Source organism: Neophocaena asiaeorientalis, unplaced genomic scaffold (assembly GCF_003031525.2).
Source record: "Neophocaena asiaeorientalis asiaeorientalis breed wild unplaced genomic scaffold, Neophocaena_asiaeorientalis_V1.1 scaffold275, whole genome shotgun sequence".
Taxonomy (NCBI): domain Eukaryota; kingdom Metazoa; phylum Chordata; class Mammalia; order Artiodactyla; family Phocoenidae; genus Neophocaena; species Neophocaena asiaeorientalis.
The window spans coordinates 8,261,442-8,287,319 of NW_020173679.1; the positions used below are offsets into that span (position 1 = coordinate 8,261,442).

Sequence of the window (25,878 nt, forward strand, 5' to 3'; positions counted from 1 at the left end):
AAAAAAAAAAAAAAAAAAAAAAAAAAAAAAAAAAAACTAAGACTTCCCGCTTCACCTTCTATTTAACTGGCTTTAATGTTTAAAACATTAATTAATGTTTAACTTTAATATTTAGCCTTTTAGCTCACTTTTGATTGTCTGAAACAGATAAATACACCTCTGTCTTTGCACTGATTGTAACTATCTGACTGTATCGCTGTGGTCTTGATTTTTGCCTTGAGGAGAGGCACCTTATCTCATGAGCTCCTGGGTCCTCTGTGTGTGTCACACTTGAGGTGCTCAGGAAGCAGTGAATTAATGGTAAGATGGAATCAAGTTAGCAGAATGAGCAAAAGGAACATGGGCAGCAAAACATCAATTTAACCAAGGCTTCAATTTACACAAGGTCGTATTTATACAGAGTCAACTGATTTCATGTTTTGATATTTTTCCTTCATACTTTTAGAATGAAAAATATTCAGTAATACTTCGAAGTATTTTTCTCCCAAAATTTTAAAGAAGCAAGGTCAGAGAAGAAAACAGCCTCTTACTTTCTTTCTGGTTCCAATATTTTCACAACTCTGAAGACCCTTGGTGAGAATCTAGCCAATAGTCCTGTCCACAATTTATGCTTCCTCTAAGTGCCTGGAGGAGCTGAGCAAATTTGTGTTTTCCAAGTAAAGCCTGAAGTGAAGTGTACAGCCTCAGGAAACGGGGAAGATGAACAAGAAAAGCACTGTGCAATTTTCTGTGCAAGGTCACTATGTAAGGACAAAATTGTATTCCTTTTCTTAATCTAACTCTGCCTTCTTTATCTGCATTTGTCACAGTTCTTTGTTTTGTTTTGTTTTGTTTTAAATTAACAAAATTTCACCCCAAATATGGTATGCTCATTGCTAGGACAATCAAGAAGGAGACCACCAATGATTATTGTTTTCATAAGCTATAGAATAAGGCAAAGTACATTTTAATGACTGTATCACTGACTCCTGTCTAAGGCTCGGATGGTGAAATATGTACCGCGCTGCTAACTGCCTTCACTGATGCATCTCACTGCACACCACACACTCTGCATGGCCAACACAATGATTTCATGTTTTAAGTTTGAAAACAAGGTTGATCATGGACCTGAAAGAAAAGTGTATGTTAAAATCATCTGGAAGAAAAACATCTACTGAATGTGTTACAAGGAAAAGAATAAAGTTTTACCATGAGGGGGTATTTAAAGTAGTCACTATCGAGGGAGCACTCTTTGGCAGCAAGAGCCAGGCCTTGTAAAATGGGGATAAAGATCTGCAAGAAAAAAAAAAATCAGAAATATAAGTTAAAGAAAATTTAAGAACAGGAGGCATGTCAAATAAAGTGCCGAATCTGCAAGTCCAGGCATTTGCACCGCTTGCCCAAGGAAAAGCTGTTTTGCATACACAGGAGCCTAGAATCCAGCCACAGTGTGTTGCTTTGTCCTTTCACAAGGCTGACCGTAAAGTAAGGCAGCTGAATTCTCCAGAATAGGTTTTGGTGAACCCTAAAACTCTGACAAGACTCCCCGTGATTCAACAGAAACTCACAAATGTGGAGCCTGCTGTAGGACTCTCCCGGGCTCCTTGCTCTAATCAAATGAATGACTCTAACCTGCATATCACAGCAACGAATATGTTTCTGATTACCAAGCACCTATAATCTGTAAAGAAACTGGACTAAATGTTCCAATATCTGCTCAATTCTATTAACGTTTTAAGAAATTTTTTGTTGCCACCCCTACACCTACACCTTTAATTCTTTCCATCTTTCCTCGTTTACTTCGAAGAGAACAAAAAAAATAGACCAATAATGGATATTATTAGCATCTTAACTTGAATTATGTAGAACAAAGAGATGGCTGGTAAATGTTGAAACTGAAAAAGAAAACTTCATCAGGATGCCTTACCTCCATATATGGTGTGATTAATACAACAACCTGATGTCAGGGCCTAAGGGCACTCAAATTTACGCTTACAAGCTCACCATTAATATCAGGGCACAGGAACACTGCAGAATCTGCTCCGCACGGCTCATGTTTAAATTTCACAGTGTACTCACTGAGCAGCACATTTAGGGAGTTAGTTGGGATTCAAGACTAATAACATTAAGCTGAGAATGTTGTAAACAACAGCTGACAGTCTGAATGCCAACAAGTTGAAAAAGGGAGTGTTCTAAAAAGCTACTAGAAAACCTGAAAAATTCTCTTTCCTACTAATTTCATCCCATTGCATGGAACACCTTTGTCATTTAAGGAGCACAGTATTAAAAAGGTGCCCTGCGTTACAAAGTGTATTGGAGTGTCTTGAGATATCAACACAGCTCTTGAAGAGATCCTTCTAGTTCTCGCAACCCAAGCAATCAGGGTAGAAGTAATGTGCTTTCGTAAGCTAGCTAAAAATGGAGAGGAAATGCTTAGGTGTAGGGGTGGGAAATGCCCAAACTGCAATCGAGGGAAAAACAGTAGTTCCAGAATCCCCCAAAACTAAATTTCACAATTGATCATCTAGAAAAATCTCTTAAGCATTTTTTTCAGGAACGCTATAAAGTAAAACTTCTTTAGAGTTTTCCTCTTTTGCAAGTAGGGTTTAAATTATAATAAGCAGACAAAATATTACTAAACATAATACTTTTCAAATATCAAACATTATACTGTTTGTGTGATTTACGTTTTTAAAATAATTTTATTTTCAAATAAATACCTCCCAGCACTGATAAAAAATGCTCCAAGTGTTCATCTCCAATTCTAAATTCTAGCTACTATTTATTGCTGTTTATTTATCTATGAACATCTCAAACTTTAAAGGAAGACTGAAATTTCAGTCAAAAGAAATTCAAATCTGCCACATTCTTAAGACAAAAGGTAAAATGCTGTTTTTCAGTTCAGCAACTCCACCGTACTCATCATTTCTCTTGAGGAAACATAGTGACACATAAGAAAAGACAAGGGATCAGAAGTCTGTGATTAAAAATAAACAGATCGGGCGTCCCTGGTGGCGCAGTGGTTGGGAGTCCGCCTGTCGATGCAGCAGACACAGGTTCGAGCCCTGGTCCGGGAGAATCCCACATGCTGTGGAGCAACAAAGCCCGTGCACCACAACTACTGAAGCCCGTGCTCCACAACTACTGAAGCCCGCGTGCCTGAAGCCCATGCTCCACAAGAGAAGCCACCGCACTGAGAAGCCCGCGCACTGCAACGAAGACCTAATGCAGCCAAAAAATAAATAAGATGAAATAAATAAATTTAAAATATATAAAAAAACAAAAACACATAGAGGTCATTTCATAGCCTCTATGTAAGTTTCTTTATGAATAAAATAGGCATAACATACTTTTTTAGCTGATCTCCAGGCTTTCATACAGGTAAAGCTACTCTGGCTCCTCAAGTGATGTCTTTTTTTTTTTTTTTTTTTTTTTTTTTTTTTTTTGTGACAGGCGGACTCTCAACCACAGCGCCACCAGGGAAGCCCAAGTGATGTCTTTTTGAGCAGAAGTATTCTACTTTATATATTCTACATTATATATTCTACTTTATAAAGTATTCTACTTTATATATATTACACATATAATATAGAGTATCACTTAAACCTTCCAAGACAGTTGTATATTTTCATCAGAGTTCACTTAATTTTCTAGAGAAGAAAAGCTCACTATAATGCCTAAAATATTCCTATAAGTCAGTAAGACCATCATCTAAGATGAGCAGTTGATAAATTCCAAATACAGAATACACAACACTGACTGGGATTTTCACTCCTGGATGCTTCTTTTACTAATATTTTGAAAACTGCTGAAAACACACTTCCTGAGAATTCAAAGGCCTCAATATGAACAGTTAAAAATAATATTAGGTATAAAAACAGATAAGGGATCTCCCTGGTGGCGAAGTGGTTAAGAATCCGCCTGCCAATGCAGGGGACACGGGTTCGAGCCCTGGTCTGGGAAGATCCCATGTGCTGTGGAGCAACTAAGCCCGTGAGCCACGACTACTGAGCCTGCGCTCTAGAGCCCGTGAGCCACAACTACTGAGCCCGTGCACTGCAACTATTGAAGCCCGTGTGCCGCAACTACTGAAGCCCGCATGCCTAGAGCCCGTGCTCCGCAACAAGAGAAGCCACTGCAATGAGAAGCCTGCGCACCGCAATGAAGAGTAGCCCCCGTTCGCCAAAATTAAAGAAAGTCTGTGCGTAGCAACGAAGACCCAAAGCAGCCATAAATAAACAAACAAACAGAGTTTTTCAAAAAACAGATTAAAAGGAATCATATCATTTGTAGCTATTGCCTCTATTATTCTTTCTAGAAACAAAAAAAGAGATTATCATACAACAAATTGTAAGAAAATGTCATTAGCATCCTTTCATCATGGGAAACAGCTGTGTTAAAGTTGCTGTGGCAAAGTGCTTACTTTACAACACAGGCCACAAAACAGTAATCAAAATTCATGCCAAGGTTCTACCTCGGAAGAAATCTTCAAGACTAACTTTTTAGTTGTTATTATTATTATTAAGCTTTATTATTAAATATTACATATCTGCGTTTTCACTTGCCTTTACATAATGGGATACCAAAAATGTATGGATACCTAATGAATGAAGTAATCAGTAAGATCTGAGACTTCATTCCCGGTCTAGTGGTGAGAAGACAACGGTTTTATGTGACGTGCAAACTGCAGCTGAGCTAATTTGGTCTTTGATTTATTAATCTCCTTTTTGTAAACTCAGAGAACTGATTTTCAACACTATTTATCTGGCAAATGTATACCACATCTTATGCTACCTCTTGGTAGTGTGTTAAAAGCTTCTTAAAATCAAAGACAGGGCCTGATATTTCTTCTACTCTCCCGAAGCACTTAGCACAGACCATGTTTAAAATACCTGATGCTTGACTGATTAGTTGAAATGTACACATGATCTGAACAATGCAGCTGTCAATCTGATTTCCTCAGGACAGGCACCTCGGGGAGCTCTCTCTGAGTAAATAACATGCGCATGTTCAAATTCAGGAACCAAAGTTTTCAATATACGGCGTCTTTAGAAATCTAGCTCAGCAGGGAAGCTCCTAATCCAGCACTTTCAGTAGCAAACGCACAAAACCGTACCTGCTTGAACACTTCTTCATCCTGGTGAGTGGTTCTCACCAGTTCTTGAATAAAGCCGTATGGGAGATTCCTACACAGCATGTACGGCACCAGGAAGGACGGCTGCTGCAGGGACCTGCAGACCCACGAAAGTCAAGGGCTCTGATGAATCAACTTGTCACCGTGTAACAACAGAACATACAGAATGTCACGTAGCTGACAATCACAGGTCAAGCTTCAAATTTCCCAAATAATCCACACAACAGTCAATCGTTTTAGGCAAAAGATCACCTTTCTCATTGTTAAGATAATCACTTTGGGGGCTTTTCTGTGAGAAACTATAGAAAGTTTGAAAGGATCCATTTTTGCCTCCATACAGCCCTTGAAAAATAAAGCATTAGAAAAACCAAAGTATTATACGTCTCTTTTACTTATTTATTTATGCCTCATCCAATGGGGGAAAAAAAGATTAGCAGTGGCTGAAGCCTTTTTTAAGCTCTTATTAATTTTAACCACGGAACAGTGTTTAAGTTTTAGTACATGTGCATCATTTCCCTTTTTTTCTTTCCTGACAAATTTCAAAAATGGTTATGGTAAGATCATCCAGAATGAATAAACCTTGAACTTTGTCATTTTTCCTTTAGATGTCTTTTCATAAGAGAAATGAAATACAGAAATACTCTTTTATTAAACTTGAAACCTTTATGGGACCCTCTGAACAAAAATTAATAATGTAGTACACTTTGGGTGATTCCCATATTACCGATTCCACCACTATTCTTTATTATTGAATAACAGAAATTGATTATATGATACATGGAAAGTGATGATCTGCACATTTTTTTCAAGTATCTATACTGCTTTCAAGCAGCTGCTTTTAAACTGAATTACTAATTTCCTGCCCTGATGTCAACATATTTGAACCACAGTCTATCTCAATAAAGCACACAGAGTGTTTTATTTTCATAGTATTTTAGAGAAAGAAAGGGACCTCAGAAACCATCTAGTCAAACACTCATTTCATGGGTGAGGAAGTGAGTTATCCAACGTGGTGCAGAATGGCTGGACAGCCTGATGGAGAGGGCCCTCTCCCTGCTAACAGCAAGCACATATTGGTTTTTCATACCTTGGTTGTGTGAGGGACCCTTGTAGTACTAATGCAGTATGGGAGATGCACTGTGAGCGGATGTTGCTCAGAAGCTGGCTGACTGCTGGCTGGCTGCACATCTGCAAAGAAAGGTAGAGGTTAGGTCTACAAAGACAAACAAAATAATCCCATACAGTTGAAAACTGAGAAGAGTCAGGAGAGATCAATCTGCAGGAAATGGCACCCTTTTCTCTTCCTTTACTGATGATGAACAAACTACAGTAACTGTATCGTCCAAGTATAATGTCTCCGCTAAAATCTACAATTAGAGAAGAGAGAAGCAGAAGCTTCAGGTGACCACGTGGGGATTTCAGAGATATGCCCACTCTCTTTGATTTTGCTAAGGTTAAGTGCAGCAAACCCCAAGAAGCCCTTCACAAATATGAAGCTAACAGGTTGACAGCCGGATTAGTTTCCAATGGAAAACCAGAACTAGAAAATGTAATTGGGGTGGTGGGGATAAATTGGGAGACTGGGATTGACATATACACACTACTATATATACACAATAGATAACTGATAAGGACCTACTGTATAGCACAGGGAACTCTACTTAGTACTCTGCAATGGCCTATATGGGAAAAGAATCTTAAAAAAAAGAGTGGATATTTGTGTATGTATAACCGATTCACTTCGCTGTGTACCTGAAACTAACACAACATTGTAAATCAACTATACTCCAATAAAAACTTAAAAAAAAAAGAAAATGAAATAGGAATGAAATGCGATAATAATAAAGTAACTCAGCATGAAATAGAAGAAAAAGTGCAGCTTGCTGAGTCTAAACCCAGTTTTGCAATTTATTATTTATGTGATTCTGGACAATTACAGGTATCCCTCGCTTTTCGAAAGTTCACTTTACACCACTTGGCTTTTAGGAAAGACCGAGGTTAGTATGTACTTGATCTCTCTGAGGTTCATTTGCTTATTAACACAATGGAAAAAAATAATACTTATACCACACAGGACCACACTGGACTAATGAACAACTGTGAGAATGAGACCTAGCCAAGTGTCTGGCACTTTAGGCGCTCCATAAATGTTGGTTATTATGATTACGACAGACTAGGAGAGAAATCATCAGGGCCGTGTAAGTCACTGGTGGCAGTGGCACTTGGCCCTGTCACTTCTTCCCTCCACTAGGATGTGAGTTCCATGAGGACTGGGATCCTCGTCTGTCTGGTTCACTGATCCACCCCCAGCTTCCTAACACAGTGCCTGACCCATAGGAGATGCTCAATAACCACTTTACTGATTGAATACATGAGTGAATGCTCATTAGGGGGTCAAAAACCAATTATTTATCCACCACATAACCAGGTTTTTGTGGGGGCTTTAAAATGAATCCATTTCGGGCTTCCCTGGTGGCGCAGTGGTTGACAGTCCGCCTGCCGATGCAGGGCACACGGGTTCGTGCCCCAGTCTGGGAAGATCCCACATGCCGCGGAGCGGCTGGGCCCATGAGCCATGGCCGCTGAGCCTGCGCGTCCGGAGCCTGTGCTCCGCAACGGGAGAGGCCACAACAGTGAGAGGCCCGTGTACCGAAAAAAAAAAAAGAATGCATTTCATGTTACCTTCGGTGCTTTTTTTTCCTCTATTCCAACTCGGTCAAAACACTCGATGAGGTAGTTCAGCATATCTGTCTCTTTGCACGTCTCAATGGTGAAATGGTCGCTGTAGGAATCCCAAGTACTTGCCCCACCAGAGGCTCCAAAACTTTGGAGAAAAGAAGAAAGGATGATTTTTACCTGTTCCAATAAATCATGTTTGATAGAGTTCGCACTTTTGCAGAAAGCCCGTTAGGGTCCCCACGCCCAGAACAAAGCACAGACACCCATGCAGCCGAGGCTGGAGCGGACTGCTTGTTTCACCTGCTCCAAGTCCAACAATAGCAATTTTTAGTAAACATTTTATTGACCTAAGAAGAAAGTCTGTCCAGAAACCCAACATCTTATCTTCTTGGGAACAGCACCTTACAAAACCAGGAGGACTCTAAGAATTACTACTGAGCGCTGGGCATTTGAAGGGATACCATAGGTATGTAAATCCAACTGGCCAGCTGCAATTAGGCAGGCTTGGAGGTTAAAGCCAGCCTACGCTATTACGTAATCGAAGTCTTTAAGAGGGAAGTTACAAGGGACTAACAAAACACCCCTCTTCCTAACTTCTAGCACAGATCTTAAAAGCCTTCATCCAGCATTAGGCAACAGGACTTAGGAAAACCGTCCAGTTAGAAGGAGACATGAAAAATATGTTACAAACACAAATTTTCCAAAATGTTTGGCAAAAGGGACAAAGTAGTATAGTGAAAACAAAACAAAAACCTTGCACTAGGAGTATCCAAACTTGCGTTCTATTCCCATCCCTACTGCTTACTTGTTACCTAAACCCAGAACTTCATCTCATCTGCAGTGAGCGTTCAATAAAATCATGTGGAGGTGTTTTGTAAAATATAAGCAGGATACAACGTGAGGCACCGTTATTATTAGTAACAACTATTCCCTGAGACCATTATCACAAGGGTTAGGTGTTAGGAAATCAAAGTTTAGATTAACCATCAATAGGTCAAATACCAAATCTGCTGTTTAACTCACAAATTTGATAGACATAAAAGATACAAAAAGATTAATCATGGCATAGGAAGAGGTCAGGAATTATGAAATGAAGATAAATGAAAAAATATAAACTTAGCAAAAAAAAAAATTTACATGTGAAAGATGATAAAGGCGGGGAAGAATATCAGGAACTTGAGATACCCATCCCTACTTCAGCCTGGGGCAGAGAGGAGCTAGAAACTAAAAGAAGAATTAAGATATTAATGATACATTATGCAGATAGATGCATAGATACACAAAAGTAATTCTGGAATATATACATAACTGACCTTAGAATTTTAGAAGAATACACATAATTGACCTTGGAATGAAAGTATGATATTAGAGTATTTCAATTTAAAAAGATGAAACCAATGCCAAGGCTTTAAATCCAAGGCTCTCAGGCCAGAGTCTCGTAAACCTGAATTCTTACAACTTACTTACTACATAGGTCTGACAGAAGGGAAGGGAGGAGGGGAGGCTGAGAAGCAGTCAAAGGCATAAGGCAGGGCTTCCCTGGTGGCGCAGTGGTTGAGAATCTGCCTGCTAATGCAGGGGACACGGGTTTGAGCCCTGGTCTGGGAAGATCCCACATGCCGCGCAGCAACTAGGCCCATGGGGCACAACTACTGAGCCTGCGCGTCTGGAGCCTGTGCTCCGCAACAAGAGAGGCCACGACAGTGAGAGGCCCGCGCACCACAATGAAGAGTGGCCCCCCCCCGCCACAACTAGAGAAAGCCCTCGCACAGAAACGAAGACCCAACACAGCCCAAAATAAATAAATTAAAAAAAAAAAAAAAGCACAAGGCAGTCAACGCCCTCCTGACTGGGCAGGTAATGGAGCCACCCACAAAGTGCCTCACCAGAGACAAAGATGGGCAGCCCAGGGTGGGAAACCTCAAAAAACCAAAAACAATTCTTGTGTCTTCACACCACTTAAATTTGGGCTACAGTTCATGGTATGGTAAGATCTGTTATCTGTTAATTGGCCTGACAACAGAAAGATGAGGACTGTAATGAAGCAAAGGAAAAAACAAAACAAAAGAACAAAACAGAAAAACCTACCCATAAATATAAGTAGTGTGGTGAATCCCCAGAAGGAGACAGGGGAGAAAGACATTTGGCTTTACCTGCCACGATCCCGCTCTCAAGCTATCTGCTAACCCTCCCTCTTCCATCTGAGGTTAGTGACTCAGGGACTATATTCACTGCACTTCCCAAAGATGAAATTTGCTAACACAGGCTTATAACTATACACAGTTAAGGTTAAATTCCCTTTGAAAAGCTCTCACAGATGACAATGAAAATAGATCTTCCTCGTGTTTAAAATGAAGTATTTAAACTATACATTTCCTTGATAATAAGCCCCATCTTTCTCACATTTTTACACCTCTGAAATGGAAAGCATCTGATATTTGATGCCAATAGGTCCTTGCCAGTTGCAAGGAGTCAGTCTGATGCTGTGCCTGTGAACGACTGTGGGAAGTCAACGCGCTTAGCTGGTGGCTGCTGATGCACTGACACTGGGTTCCATTCTCAGCCAAAACGTCCCCTTTCATTTTAACTTAGATCTGAACACCTCAAAGTCAACCGAAATGCCTTCACGAACATTTCGCAAAGGCATGAAAAATGACAGAGTGTGTACGAGACCGTCAGGCAAGGCAATGAGAGACACTCAGAATGTATAAGAGAAGTTTCAAAGATAAAAGACGTTGATGTATGCTGTGATCATCTGTCAGGCACCAAACAACACTTCCAAGTGACTTTCAAGAGGAGAGAGAGAAAGAAAGAAAGAAAAGAAACTAAACAGAAAGAAAAGAACAGAACAAAAGAAAGAACAGAAACTATGTTTCTGTTTAACTAAACAGAAAACACAGAATAAACCCTAGTGTTTGTCAACATGCTTCCAAATTATAAGATCAGTCCTAAGGGTGCCGAAGTAGATCGTGAGCACAGCTATGCAAAGCGGCCAGTGTCACCAGGGATGTGCATGATTGTCAGCGGTCAAAACCGGTTTATAAGGATCTCTAGGTTTGAACTCAAAGAGCTGAACTCAAATTTTGAATGTGATACTAAAGGAGCAAGGGGTGTACAGTTTACATGCATTAAATTTATGCTATCAATGGACATTTTTAAATGTTTTAAAATAGTATTTCATTTTTTTCCTAAAGAAGTTGTTATGAAATTCATGATGCTTTTACAACCGTAACATGGAATATGACACTGGAAACATGTCATGTTTAAGTCCTAAGAGTATCTATAAAATTATACCTCCCTTGGGAGAATATGTGAACCATTTTCTGATAATGACATCAACAATCCAACTGAATAATGTAATTACTTCACATATTGGAAATACAGCTGAATCCTTCTGAAAACACAATGAAAATATTTCTGGGGATTTATACAAGCATCAGATCTGTGCAAATTGAGTCCCATTTTAAATGTACCAAGAAAACTTGTTTCTTAAAAGGATTCCATCGCAGTTTCCATTCTTCTATTGTGGGAATAATCGCCCTATTTTATTACTTTTTTAGATGCAGACTTTGGAATGGTATATTTTCTAGATGCAAGACAAAGGCAGAGCTGGGCAGAGTCAAGCCATGTAAATTCCCTGAACAAATGTCTGCAGTGTCGAAGGTCCTGGGGGCAGTACACTGAATCAAACAGATAAAGACCTTGCTATATGCCAACTACATTACAGAGAGGAGACAATTAAAAACAAAAATAGTACAGAAGTGCTTTAAGTGCTATGAAGGAAAAGAAAGGCAGAGTATGGGTGACAGAAAGGGGCAGGAAGAGTGTGTGAGTGTGTGAGTGTGAGTGTGTGTGTGTGTGTGTGTGTGTGTGTGTGTACATGTGGGATGCACGGTCTTGCAGGCCAGGGTGAGAGGCTTTGGGTCTTACTCTGTGGGAGAAGGGAAATCACTGGAGGGTTTGGGGGACAGACATGGTAGAAAGATTTCCTTTCGACCATCTCTGTTGCTTCATCTCCAAATAGTGATGGTCAGCAGAAGTAAGAGGGGAAAGGTCAATGTTTTCCACTATTTGTTAGTTTTCTCTTTCTCTATTCACATAGGCTCAGAACTTTCAAGATTTGATCTCCTTCACTGAAATATCTAAGCAGTAAAAAGAAGAACCCAATAAACGAAAGAAAAACTTCTTCCTAGTCCTCAACTTCCTAGGAAACAATCAGAAAACCTTTCCTCAGAATAATTCCTTTGTTATCTTTATTACAAAGATAACTCTCACTTCACTCATTTCCATTCCTGCTCCATCCCTTCCATTCCCCTCCATCCCTTCCATACTTCCTATACGGAAGTAGTTCCTCATAATTCTTATAGCTTTTTTCACAGAGCACACGAAACATTCTAGAAGGAATGTTTTTGCCTTTCTTAAATTAACCCTTATTATCACCACTATAAATAATTAACATAGGAATGTATGTCCTAACTACGTCACAAAAGATGTACAACCCATCGATTCCACTGGGCAAGCACAAAGGGAGACAGAAACAAGCCCCCTTGACTGCTGCTTCTATGACATTGATCTTACCAGGCGAGAAGTGGGTGTTAAAAGTGCTTACTTCCAAGTAAATAAAATTCTAAGATCAATTAGAAAAGGGGAAAGAAAAAAACTCTTTACCGACTGCCCAAATTAATCAGATTTTTCTGCTACTTCTTGGTCTGACGGTACGTGTATTCTCAAGTTCTTCTCTATTTGTTTAATCAGTTATATATGAATACGCCCTGTCCTTCTACATTCTTTTTGAAATAGATTCTGATATAGATTCAGAATCTATAATTTCTAAAACCTGGACAGATCAGATTTCATTTTAACAGCCAGCAAAGGACCTGCCAACCGACTGGAGTGGAATTTTGTAATTAAGGAGTAAAATGTTGGCACTTTCTTGCCAAGGAACTGAGTAGATGTGTAAACTCTGGGCAGCGAAATAACTAGTAAGGAATGAGAACAACACAAGTCCCACTGGGCAAAGATGGAGAAGGCAGAGGCAGCTGGGTATGGTGGGAGGCACGTGAGTTCTGGACTCAGGATTTACCTCGTACTAGTTGTGTGACTAACCTCCCTGTACCCACGTTTCCTGGCAGTAAGTAGGGGTGGTGCTGTGAGGATTAGAGTGATAACGTAGGCTGAGAGCTGACACAGTACCCGGCAGGTGATGCCCGTAACTATTCGCAGCTATGAGTACATAATCGGTAAGATTTATTTCTCCTTATCAAGTCTAGATCTGACACAAGGCTGGGATGTTAGAAGTCTAGAGCGGAGTCAGTGAAAGCAGCATACAATTCTGGTATCTTTGTTAGAGGAAGCTGGAATTCAACAGGCCCGGGAGAGACAGCGTTTCTCCCACAGATAGCTTACAGCAAAACAGATTAATAAAGCACTTTTATCAGGTACAGAAATTGATTCCTGACAAGGATGCCTGCTGCATTACTATAGTCATGGATTAGGACTTTATCTACATGAAAAAGACACTTCTATCTTTGGGAAATTTACTTGAGAAACAGTGATACAACGTTCAACCTAAAACAAATATTGACCTTCCTGAATCAATATTCGACATTGCACCAACACCCCTCTCTCTTTATATACCCTCTAATGATTCTTCTGAACACCGACGAATTGAATGCAGTGTACCTCGCTCCTACGGTTGTCTCTATTTATAGCCTGGAGCTATTTCTGAACACTGCTGGGCACAAATATCAACTTGGTACAGAGGAAGCTTCAATTTAAGAGCAAAATTGTAAGACAATGAGTGGGAGGGTTAGAAAGACGGGGCTACTATATTTTCTTGCTCAAAGTCACCTCGAAGACCCAAGCGATCTCTTTCACTCGGTTTTCAGGGGTGAACATTCAGCAACATCATGAGCTATGCTTTAGCCTCTGCTGCCATTCCACAGGCCGTCTAAACAAATACGGTCTGGCTTTACCAAGGCCAAGGAGGTGAATGATTAGCAAAATTTAAGATTAGAAGTGAAAGCAGCGGGACCTCCCTGGTGGCGCAGTGGTTAAGAATCCGCCTGCCAATGCAGGGGACACGGGTTCGAGCCCTGGTCCAGGAAGATCCCACATGCCGCAGAGCAACTAAGCCCGTGTGCCACAACTACTGAGCCTACGCTCTAGAGCCCGTGAGCCACAACTACTGAGCCTGCGTGCCACAACTTCTGAAGCCTGCAAGCCTAGAGCCCATGCTCCTCAACAAGAGAAGCCACCACAATGAGAAGTCCGCAAGCGGCAATGAAGAGTAGCCCCCGCTTGCCGCAACTAGAGAAAGCCAGAATGCAGCAATGAAGACCCAACACAGCCAACAATAAATAAATAAAATTTAAAACATTATTGAAAGAAAAAAAAAAAAGAAGTGAAAGCAGCATCACAGTTATACCAGACAGTATGACCCCATAGGCTCTTCAATGGATTGCCCAGAGTGAGCTGGAGAGGGACACACACACACACACACAGACACACACAGACATAAGTTCCAGCTCCTCTGCCATTCCTAAATAGCAGCAATCCATGCAACTGTACATAAGAGAACATGCCTCCCAGAGTAGATTTTGCTCACACCTGGCAGCTCATAAGAATACTCTTCCAACAGATAAATGGAGGGCCTCTCGTTTTAGATCTTAGGGTGGGTGAACTTAAAGATGACTGATCTTTCATCTTTGATCTTAACGATGACGGATCCTGTTCATGTTCTTGACAAATGATTACATGTAAGTTTTTCTCCAAACTTGTCAGGCAACAACTATGAAATTTTTTCTGTGTACCACTTTACCCCATGAGGAGGTCCTAATGCTTTAGTACATGCAAAGTTTCTCACATCTTGACTCTCCAGGCCACCTGGAGTCATTTGATCCTATCCTGTTTGGATTCAAAGCACACCTCTAATTAAGACTTATAAAAGTTAGTTCCTAAGCACCTAGGCACATGCAGGGGTAAGACTCCATTCCTCTGATACCTGGACCCAAACTGGACACAAGAAAACTCATCACCACCACCACCACCTTCATCATCACCATCATCATCATCTTCTTCTCCATCTTCATCACTACTGTCCCCAGAAAGTGCGAGGAAGAGGAAGGAGAAAGGACTGTCGTACATACTACCGTAACAAAAGCAAAAAAAGTCATCAGGGAACAAAGGAAAACAGAGAGGAGGAAAGCTTTTACAATTGCTGGCCTTTTAATGAAATCTTACGCTACAAGTTTTGTCTACTGACATGCAGAAAAATAATTCACCTAAATTATATAAAGGCATAGGAACACTTGGGTGGAGGGCGCGGATTAATGGAGTCACGATACTGCTTCTTTCTAAGGGGCTGAAAACAAAGTGTCAAGGCATAAGCACTTGCCAGAGGTAAGGGATCTACTCCCTCAACCCCTTGGTCTGACTGTATTTCAACTATGATTAGCAACAGTACGAAACGTGGAAAAGTGGTCCTGTGAGCCCCAACTCTCAAATACAAGCTGCCCGGTCTCTGAAATTCACTTGTCATGACGCATGACATGTGCACTCGGTTTCAAACACCAAGTGACTTCTTTTTATTTTGCACAGGAAGGAGGAAGAGTAAGGGGGAAGAAGGGAAGAAAGGGTCTCACCATCAAGCAACCCATACTTTCTGATGTGACTGAAGCCTGGCTGGGCGTGGACTCGGGGCACGAGCCTACCGAACCAGTTAGACACGCGGGTTAATGACCCCAAACAAAGAAACACAGGTAACTGAGGTCAGTGCCACACGACAGTTCTTCCAAACCGTGTTAATCTCCTCTCCCTGCACTGCAAACACGCACCCGACTCTCCTGCTGCATAGATACCTAGGAGAGCTCCTTAGGGAGGAGGGCCGTCTGCTCATGGCACCCGCACCGGGTGAGGCGGACAGTAAAGGTGGCCCCGCGCCGGTGGGTCTCTGTCGGGAGGAGCTGGCGGGCACGGCTTGAGGGCTACTAGCTGGGGTGGGCAGGCCTGGGGAGCTCGACAGGATGGAGCTGCCCGAGGACCGCGGGGCAGGAGAAGATGACGACCCCCAGGGGTGGGTGACAGTGTAGGGCCGGTACCGCGGAGACGAGGGCTGGCTTCCCGCAGGTGTCCCCGCAGCTGCACCGTGAGGACTGAGGGAAGCGGGAGGAGTGGACGCCTGGCTGGCTGCCCGGGACGAGGGGGCCAGAGGCAGACTCATCATTGGCACAGAGCTCCAGACACTCATGCTGGGAGCTGGGCTAGTCTCATAGAGGCTAAACGAGTTGAGAAAGGGAGGAAAGGAGAGAAAATTGAAGAAAAGCTTGAGATAAATAACTAAAATGGAAAATATCATGTTTTTAAAGAATAGTATAATTTCACTTCATATCTCTAAGCGTTCAAGTATACAGATCTTTTAGAGACTCATCTAAATAACTGTAATTAGACTGCCGTACTGATTTAGAGGCTATACTTATAATATGAGAAAGCCTTCTTTCCAAAGAATAATATACTATACACAATCATTTGTTCCTAAAACTTAACTTACCAGTAGCCTAACCATGGAAAGCCAAAGAGACCCAAGTGGAAGAGACAATATCTCCTCAATGAGTCAATCCATCCCCCAAACACAATACATGTCATAATCTGCATGACAGGCCCACAGATGAACATTCTCTTCTCTTACATACTTCCTGGCTATTTTACCACCAATGAGATGTGCAAAAAGAACCACACCGACCTAGATAAAGAGCTGGCACCGAAGGAACCCACGCTGCAGAACATGGGGCTTGTTCCTGGATTGGAGCCGGTATTTAGCATGAGATTTCTGTCTGGTGACCGAGCTGCCGCTGCAATTGGCTGGGATGTGGCTGTCAGACTGGCAAATGGGTTTTCATCTCTAGTCTGAGTGGACATCATTAGCACTTCCATTAAAATCTGGCCAATCAAGTCCTTAAAATCAGAGAACACTGTTGGAAAGGCAGAATAAAGAAGAGGTTACACATGGTTCTTCATACACACGGTCCTTGAATAAGCCAAAGTGAACCAGAGAAGTTCGATGTGGTATCTTGGGTTGGATTCGGGAACAGTAGAAGGACGTCAGTAGAAAACCTGGTGAAATCCAAATAAGGTCTGGAGTTTAGTGAACAGTTAAGATCTTAGTTCTGACAAATATACTATGGTTATGTAAGATGTTAACATTAGGGAAAACTGCGTGAAGTGTATATAGGAACTCCCTGCACTATCTCTAGAACTTTCTGTAAATCTAAAATTATTCCAAAACAGAAAGCTTATTAGAAAAAAAACAAAAAAGAACTGGAGCCCAGTTGATGAGAGTCACTGCTGATATATATTAACTATAAAAAGAAGCTACTCCCAACTACAGAGGTTAGTTTATCACACTAGAAATGCAAACTGGGTTAATATTTCTTCACCTCTATATGTTTATATAGTTGAACTATTAAGTACAAAGTTCAAAGTATTTTATGAAGGGTCTAATATTTAGTCACCACCTGCCTTTCTGGAGCAGACTCTGTCTTCTAGCTTCCTTCTTATTCTTTGCAGCTCCCAACTGCTTTATTGTAGGTCTTTAGATATATTTTAAATATTACTAAATAAATAAAATGTCTAACCCATGTAAATCTTATCTGATTTGTTATTAAAAATTACCACTTATTTATGTACTGGACAGATTTAAGAATCTTAACATTTACAATAATTACAAGTGGCAGGGTTTTGAAACTCATGGTTGCTAAGCTCATCTCTATAACCAGAGTTAAGAAGATCTCAGTGAAGTCAGAAGTAAACTATCTATCCACCAGGAACACAGAGGACTCGTGTGTGTGTGTGTGTGTGCGCGCGCGCGCGTGTGTGCGTGTGTGTGCGTGCGCGTGCCTGCCATGGAAGACAAGCAGCAGAGAAAAGGGAATGCAATCTCCTTGATGTTCATTCACTCATTTAAAATATATCTACTGAGGGATTATTAAGTGCAGGCACTGGGAATACATCAGTGAGCAAAACAGACAAAAATTCCTGCCATCAGGGAGGTTATATACTAGTGATACGTAGAAGGACACTCCGGCGCACTTCCCCTCCCTCTTCTGTTCTCGAAATGACTGCTGTAGAGAAAAGTGCGTGTGCCCTGTAATGCTGGTATCTTGCTAAGAGTTTTATTACTTTGCTCTAAGTGTGGTTTAGTGTAGCCTCTTAAAATAGAATCCTGTAAACACTGCAAAATATCAACATGTGCTATCTTGCTAAGCAGTTTAATCAAGCCGATTTACTCCACTGTCTCCATATGACCCGGGGGGCACTTACAGCAGGCATAGGTCATCCAGAGTGCCTCTCTCAGGATCCCCGGCGACAACCCAGTATACTCCTGCCCAGAGTATAAGAGGCGCTAATGCTCTCTCTAAGCACCTTCTTATTGCAAAGGAAAAAACTTCAACCTTGAGACAGTAGAGACCATTAACTTATTTATACGGTTTTCTTTTAGAGAAATCATAAAAGTAAAAAAAATAATTTATCAATAAGATAGGTGGAAAGTAGCCAAACAGCAGAGTCCTCATCAAGAAGTATCCCTGTAATCAAAAATACAACTGCAGGGCTTCCCTGGTGGCGCAGTGGTTGAGAGTCCGCCTGCCGATGCAGGGGACACGGGTTCGTGCCCCGGTCTGGGAGGATCCCACGTGCCGCGGAGCGGCTGGGCCCGTGAGCCATGGCCGCTGAGCCTGCGCGTCCGGAGCCTGTGCTCCGCAGCGGGAGAGGCCACAACAGTGAGAGGCCCGCGTACCGCAGAAAAAAAAAAAAAAAAAAAAATACAACTGCAAAGCAAGACAATGAATGTGGATAGGAGGGAAAGACAAAAGATTTTTCATCCTGGTTTTCTATTAAGGGCTCTGAAATAAGACAGCTGAGCTCGATTCCTACCTTCTTTTGGGTTCTGCTTAAATTGTGCAGAAAGAGAAGAAAGAAAGATGACATCTCTGTCCCGGTCCTTCCAGGAGACACGGAAGATCTTACAGACCAGCTGTAAGGCCTGTTCTTCAGACACTTCAGAACCTGATGAAGGCTCCTTGTGAGGAAGAAGATTTGAGGGTTAATTTCAAGTAGTAGGAGGTGTGAGTTAGACTTTAATAGAAATACCTAATTCTGATTTAATTTTTTACAAATGAGGATATTTTAGAAATGCATAAAACTATTCACCTACTGATTTAGGGAAAAATAAACTTGCTACTATGACTTCAAGGTTACAACATGTAGGTCTCACGAGCTTACAACACAAGTCTATGGGGTGGGGGGAGTACAAAACAGCAGGATTGTTATCAGGAATTGCCAAGGAAGACAGTGATAAAGGATGTACATATATCCCATTTATTTACTTTTCTGAATGCTAAAAGACCAGGTTGACATTCTAGGTACACAACCAATTTTTCTCTAGAAATTTTTCCAGAATTCAATGTTTTTCACTACTTTCCATCACAGAAAGTATCATATATGAAAGAACTTTGTAAACACTCAAAACCTATACAAAATAAAGCACTGCACCACCAGGAGGCTACAGTCCAGCTTCTAATAATGTTGCTGAACCCCAATAATTTACTGAACAGAAAGTGAGGCAATTATCTCTACCAGTTCTACACCATGACACACACCAAAAACCCAAAAAATCCTTTTTCTAAATATAGGAAACAAGGCTCAGATGATAACAAAATATAAAAGCCTCCTGTTTCCTCACATTCTTGCTTCAATTCCCAGTCATTTCCCTCAGAATACAACCAAAGATGGGATGACCTACTTGCTTAAGCAATTAAAGACAGACAGAAAAAAATTCAAATTAGCTCTAAATTATTTGCTAACATTTACTGAAAAAAACATGGACCTGAAACAAAGATAACTGAAGGATTTTTATCAGGTAAAAGGACTGAGTTATACTTCCATTAATAAGGGTGATCAAGGCTACCCACCTTTCCTGAAAAAAGTAAAAGAAAAAACCCAGTCAACTAAATAGGATCTGCTGGTTTGGGGTGGCATTCTCTCATGGACTTTACAGATACAAGACATGAAGCAGTGTTTATTTATATTACCTGTAACTAAAAACAGAAGCAAGGGCTTCATCTCTTACCAACCTTATCGCTGAGGCTCCTTTTTTCTCTTCGGTCATTTTCATCAACTTCCATATTTTCAATTCCTGAATCCACATCCACCTGGGACATGCTTTAAGTATAAAAGACAATCAGTCTTTCACCTTTGATAAATCCACCCAATGTCACAGCTACTGGTTGAGGAAAAGTTTTTGGTTTTTGTGGGGGTCTTTTTTGGCTGTGCCACATGGCTTAAAGGACCTTAGTTCCCCGACCAGGGATTGAACCCGTGCCCTCAGCACTGAAAGCACCAAGTCCTAACCATGGGACCGCCAGGGAATTCCCTGGGGAAAAGTTTTAAAATATCAATCAAAGTCAGTCAGGAAAGCAAAATAATAAAGGTTCATCTTTTTTCTCATTAATTTTTAAGAGCTCTTCATATATTAGGATATAAACATTCTATCATTCTTGTTGAAAATATTTTTCCCAAGTTGTCATTTCCTTAGGCTCACTTTCAAAAATAATAATAATATTGTTGGAAATATTTTCCTCAAGTTGTTATTTTCTCAGGCTCACTTTCAAAAACAAAAATTAACAGCAGGTTTTCTATACATACTATTTCTAAATGATATACAATCAATCAGAGCCTGATTACAAAATCTGGTGAAGTACATATATTATTTCCCCCACATTAAATAACTGTCCCAGCACCATTTATTGAAAAGACCATCCTTTTCAACACCAATATGAAATCACCTACGTCATATGTCCAACTGTCATACATGTGCAGGTCTCCTTCTGGATACTCATTGCTGTTCCATTAGACAATCTGTCTGTCCCTGAGCCAATACCACTGTGTTGTACTTACTACGACTTCACAATAAACCTTGCTATATGCTAGGTCAACGCCTCTACCTTGTTCTTCTACCTCAGGAGAGTCTTGGCCATTCTTGGCCCTTTGCTCTTCCACACGTACTTAAGAATCAGCTTGACAGGTTCCTTAAAACTCCTGTTGGGATTCTGACTAGAATTTCACTGACTCTATAGATCAAATTGGGAAGAAAAGACCTCATTATGTTACTGATCTATCCATGGACAAGGTACCTCTCTCCAAGTATTTAAGGTCTTCTTTCAGTAAACTTTGATAATTTTCTCCCTAAGTCTTTCACTTCTTTTGCTGAATTTATCCTCAGGCACCATATATATATATATATATATTTATTTATTTATTTATTTATTTTGGGCTGTGTTGGGTCTTTGCTGCTGCGCGCGGGCTTTCTCTAGTTGTGACAAGGGGGGGCTACTCTTTGTTGTGGTGCGCGGCCTTCTCATTGCGGTGGCTTCTCTTGTTGCGGAGCACGGACTCTAGGCGTGCGGGCTTGCTTCAGTAGTTGTGGCTCACGGGCTCTAGAGCCCACGCTCAGTAGTTGTGGCGCACAGGCGTAGTTGTTCCACAGCATGTGGGATCTTCCCAGACCAGGACTCGAACCCGTGTCCCTTGCATTGGGAGGCGGATTCTTAGCCACTGCACCACCAGGGAAGCCCAGCACCAAATATTTTTAAATAAAATTGTGAATGGGCCTTTTTAAAAGTTAAGTTTTCTAATTTGTTGCGAGTACATAGTAATGTAACTGACTTTAGACACAGACCTCTTATAAGCTACTTGTTTACTTATACACTGGGCTTATAAGGCAAACATTTTATCTCCAAATAATAACTGTTTTGTTTCTTTCACTCCAATCCTAACTTGCTTTACTGCAGTGGGTAGGATCCCATGTTGAATAGAAGCAGAAACAGCACTCATCCTTTTTTTATTCCTGATTTTAAAGAGAATGCTTCTAATTTCTTACCACTGAGTATGAGAGCTGCTGTGGTTTTTTGGTAGATGTCCTTTATATTAGTGAGAATAAGAGGCTATGTTGTGGTAACACATACACTCTGCAATCTTAGAGGCTTCACACTATAAGGGTTTGTTTCTTGCTTCCGCAAAGTTTGATGAGTGAAGCAACCTTAGGCCATCTTTAATCTATGCCGTCTGCAATACACAGCCTCCAAGGTCACTAGAGCAAGAGAAGAGAGGGATGGAGGAGGATCATCGGCTCAACTGCCTTCACCTAAAAGTGACACATGTCACTTCCATTCACAAGTCTACTGGACAGAACTAGTTAATTGGCCCCAATCTAATGGCAAAGGAGACTGGAAATGCAGGGGAGCCTGTGGAGTATTTGGTGAACTCTGTCTCTGCCCTACAGTTTAAGGATGCAACTTTCTGTTTCCTGTTTGCTAAGATTTTTACCATGAATCAATGTTGAATTGTATCAAACCTTTGCAACTTCCAAGATTATATGGCTTTTCTATTTAATATATAATGTGATGAATAATATTTATAGATTTTCTAATGTTAAAGCACCTTTGCATTCTTAAGATAAACCCAAGTTGGTCATGTTATATTATTTTTTTAAACTAATCTTTTAGTTGAAATATACAGAAATGTGCATGCATGGTGTGTTTGGCTGAATAGTTTCACAAAGGAAACATAGTAATGTAACCGACACCCAGATCAAGCAACAGAACATTACCAGCACCCCAAAAGTCCCCCCTCATGACCCTTTCAATCACTACTACGCTAGCCCACAGTAACTGCTCTCCTGGCATCTAGCCCCATAGGTGTTTTGTCTTCTTTTTATGTGCTGCAGTATTTGATTTGCCAATATCTTCAGACTTTTGCAAATGTGTTCATAAGCATGATTACCATGTAATTAATTTTCTCCTTTTACATTATTCTTGTCTGGTTTTGTACATTAAGGTCATATTAGTCTCGTAAACTGACTTGGTAAGTTTAAAAATTACCTGAAAAATGTGTGTAAAGTTGGAATGCTGGAATTACCTATAAAATCATATAAGAAACGTGCTTTCTTTGGAAAATTTTAAAATACTGATTCAATTTATTTCACGTTTTTTTGATTATTCAGGTTCTCTCTTTTTTCTTGAGTCAATTTTGGGAGAATGTGTTTTTCTAGGAATTTGATTTTCATCCAAATTTTGAAATTTATGTGCATCCTGCATATTTACATTTTTCGCAGAATTCTTTTTCAGTAACAAGTATTACTGAGTGCCCGTTCTATGCAGGCATTGTTCCAGGTGTCTGAGATGTCAACAAACAGACAAAAAAATCCCTGCATCATGGAGCTTCCATTCTAGTTAAAGGGAGAAAGATAATAAACAATAAACAAAGCATATAGTATATGATAAATGCTATGGAAAAATTAAAGAAAACAGAGCAGGGAAAAGGCAATTGAGAGGGCAGGGCTTTCCCCCTTTTAAATGGGCAAAAATATGAAGGAGGTTAGCCATGCACATATCCAGAGGAAAAGTATTCCAAGAAAAGGGGTTTTATTCCCAATGTTTATTTATATTCTTTTTCATTTTTCATGTATTATATATAGCTTTATATTCTCTTTAAGAAGCACATTAGCTGCAACATACAAATGATGATATGTAATATTTGTTATTGTTCAGTTCTAGATACTTCCAAATTTCCATTATGATTTCTTCTTTGACTTGTATTTAGAAGCATGATCTGTTTTTAAAATTTCCAAATTCATGATGGGTTTTTAGAAGATTTTTTTACCTTATATAATTATCTAAGCTAATGTCAGAAAACATGATCTGTACGATTCTGACTCCTGAAACCTCTGGGTCAATGGAGCTTATCAGAAAAGAATGTGTATTCTCCAACTGCAGAGTGCCAAATTCTGTATCTTTCAATTTGATCACACTTGTTAGCTGTGTTGTTTAATTTGTCCATATGCTTACTGATGTTTATTCTCTTTGCTCTATTGATAACTGAAGAAGACATGTTAAAAACCTCCCATTATGATTATGTCTCTGTCAATTTCCTCTAGTTCTATCAAGATTTGCCTTATTTCATGTTGCTATTATATTACTAAGTGCATATACTTTGGAAACTGTTATATCCTACTGGTAAACTAAACACTTATCACTGCACAGTGCTTATTTCTAGTAATACTTTGTGACAAAGTCTACTTTACTAATATACTTTCCCCAATTTTCTTTTGTTTAGTATTTTTGCCCGGTATATATTTTTCCCTTCCTTTTATTTTCAAGCTTTCTCTAACCTAATGTTTCAGGTATGCCTTCAGTAAACAAGAATAAAGCTGTGTTCTATTTTGTTTTTAATCCAACCTGACGTTTCACTGTGATTTACTGTGATTACTGACGTATTTTCATTTCTTTTAACCATCTTATTTTGTGCTGTTTGCCTTTTTTAAAATCTGTGTTTCTTTCTTCCCTTTCTTTGAATTGACTTAAATCCCCTCCCTACCCACCCCAATTCCATATTTTCCCTTTGCTGGTTTGAAAAGAAACTCTTTCTATTCTTTCAGTGGTTACCCTTGAAACTTTATCAAGTATTCTTAACTCAAAATCTAAAAGTTGGCCACTGTTTTTACCCCTCTCCCAAGTATACAAATCACTCCCCTTCTGGCTTACCTGCTACTGCTGTTCAGTATGTTAGATCTACCTGATGATTTACTTCTCTCCCCCTATACTATTTCATAAACTGTTATTACTGTCTTACACCATCAGTGTTTAGGGTTACCACATATTTAATATTTTCTTGACTCATCTTTCCTTCTTGCATCTCAGACATTAGTCCTGAGACCATTTTCCTTCTGCATCCGTTAAAAGTTCGGGTCTTCTGGTGGCAGACTATCAGGTTGTTCTAGTTTGTTTTTTAAATCTATAAATGTCTTTATTTCACCCCTGCTCTTAAAAGATAGTTCCACAAGGGCACATAATTCCCAGCTGACAGTTACATTCTCTCAGCACTTAATGCTACTTCCACCATCCTCTGGGCTCCATCACTGAGACATCTATCTAACTATTGTTCTTTTGTAGATAATCTCTCATTTCTCTCTGGCTGCTTTAAACGTCTTTGTCTTTGGTGTTCTGCAATTTTACTATAAAATGTCTAGATATGAATTTCTCTTTGTTTAATCTGCTCGTGAGTTGTTGGGCTTCCTGAATCTGAGGATTCATAACATTTATCAACTCCAGAAAAATCCTCAGCCATTTATCTTTTTGATAATGGCTTCCAAACCAGCAGAGGAAAAAACATGGAATAAGGAGAAGGGTGGGGAATCTCCCAGTCTGCCTATTCTCTCCTTTTGACATTTCTATTAGATATATATTGGATCTGTGTCCTCTATATTTCTAAATACCCTTCATATTTTTCAGTTCTTTTTCTCTTTGTGGTACACTCTGGATAAGTTCTTCAGCTCTATCATTCCATTTGTTAATTTCTCTTTAGTTATTTTTTTTTCTCTTTAGTTATTTTAATCTGTTTATTATTTTATTATTTTATTGTTTTCATTTCCACTGTTTATTATTTTCATTTCTAGAAATTCTATTTGGTTCTTTTTCAAATGTGCTTGGTTGTTTTTATAGTTGCTTATACCTTATTCATGTTTTCCATACGCTTTTAAATTTATTTAAACATACAAATTTTACATTCTGTATTTGATAATTCCAAACCCCAAAAACATCTAGGTGAATAATTCTGTTTTTATTGATTCTACAGACTCTTCTTACTCATGGTGGCTTTTTCTAGCATGCTTTAATTTTTGACCATGAGTTCATATTTCTTGGAAATTTTTCTAAGGACATTTTCTAAAGACTTGGATGATTTATGTTTATATCTGCTAGATGCCTGAAGACACTAAAGAGTCCATTATCTAGGACAGTTCTTAGCCTGAGATTTTTCAGACTACCACGATAGTGTAAATTTAGGTTCTAAACCCATGTGAAAGTTACCCACTGGCCAAGAAATTGCAGAGTTGACTTGATTTTTAAAAATTCATCCACTCAGAGCAAAGGTAATAAGAACACAATTGTTTTTACTCTATGAGGTTGATTTTTTTCTACTTGATCTTCTTCCTGGGAGTGTAGTCCTTTCTGATTCTTGCCTAATGTGGGGTAACC

General features: G+C 39.9%; 1 protein-coding gene across 3 annotated transcripts in view; it reads right to left on the reverse strand.

The window, feature by feature from the left end:
• Positions 1–25,878, reverse strand: part of UBE4B (ubiquitination factor E4B) — a 111,737-nt gene that overhangs the window by 49,363 nt on the left and 36,496 nt on the right. For 2 of the 3 annotated variants that reach the window (XM_024749761.1, XM_024749760.1), the window contains 7 exons: positions 19,921–20,008; positions 18,722–18,866; positions 16,533–16,761; positions 7,796–7,937; positions 6,201–6,301; positions 5,096–5,210; positions 1,189–1,272 (listed from right to left, as the gene is read on the reverse strand). In XM_024749761.1, coding sequence (XP_024605529.1) covers positions 1,189–1,272; positions 5,096–5,210; positions 6,201–6,301; positions 7,796–7,937; positions 16,533–16,761; positions 18,722–18,866; positions 19,921–20,008 — 904 coding nt within the window. Of the gene's footprint in view, positions 1–1,188; positions 1,273–5,095; positions 5,211–6,200; positions 6,302–7,795; positions 7,938–14,795; positions 14,940–15,651; positions 16,069–16,532; positions 16,762–18,721; positions 18,867–19,920; positions 20,009–25,878 lie in introns of all 3 variants that reach the window. The other variant, XM_024749762.1, reaches the window with a different exon arrangement.